The sequence below is a fragment of the Penaeus monodon genome, chromosome 19 (genome assembly GCF_015228065.2).
Source record: "Penaeus monodon isolate SGIC_2016 chromosome 19, NSTDA_Pmon_1, whole genome shotgun sequence".
NCBI lineage: Eukaryota > Metazoa > Arthropoda > Malacostraca > Decapoda > Penaeidae > Penaeus > Penaeus monodon.
In genome coordinates, this window is record NC_051404.1 from 31,430,510 (window position 1) to 31,430,883 (window position 374).

General features: G+C 38.0%; 1 protein-coding gene across 1 annotated transcript in view; it reads left to right on the forward strand.

Moving 5' to 3' along the window:
• Nucleotides 1–374, forward strand: part of LOC119585174 — a 27,573-nt gene that overhangs the window by 14,531 nt on the left and 12,668 nt on the right. The window contains exon 8 of the mRNA XM_037933811.1: nt 240–371. Coding sequence (XP_037789739.1) covers nt 240–371 — 132 coding nt within the window. The remainder of the gene's footprint in view (nt 1–239; nt 372–374) is intronic.

Here is a 374-nt window from a genome sequence, read left to right on the forward strand (position 1 = left end):
GTAATTGCGTTTCATCTGGCGCATGGCAACGGTGCTCCAAACATAATATAATTGATTATTTAACTGGATCAGGAGGCTAAGATATGCCTGTATTACTTTTTCTTCATTATTAAATATCAGATAAAAAAAATAAAGAATATTGAAAATACTCGTTTCTAGGATATTTACCGCACCCGTATCGCTTAGCAATCGTGAGGTATATATATTTTTTTCTCAGTAAAACTTCTTCCTTTTTCCAGGCAATGCAAGGGATGCAGCGTGCAATACAGACACAACAGGAAGCAGAGAGTCAGTATAGCGAAGCAGTAACGACCACAAACCAAACTCTTATGACTTTTACTGATACGGCCAGCCTATCATTCACCACCATGCAG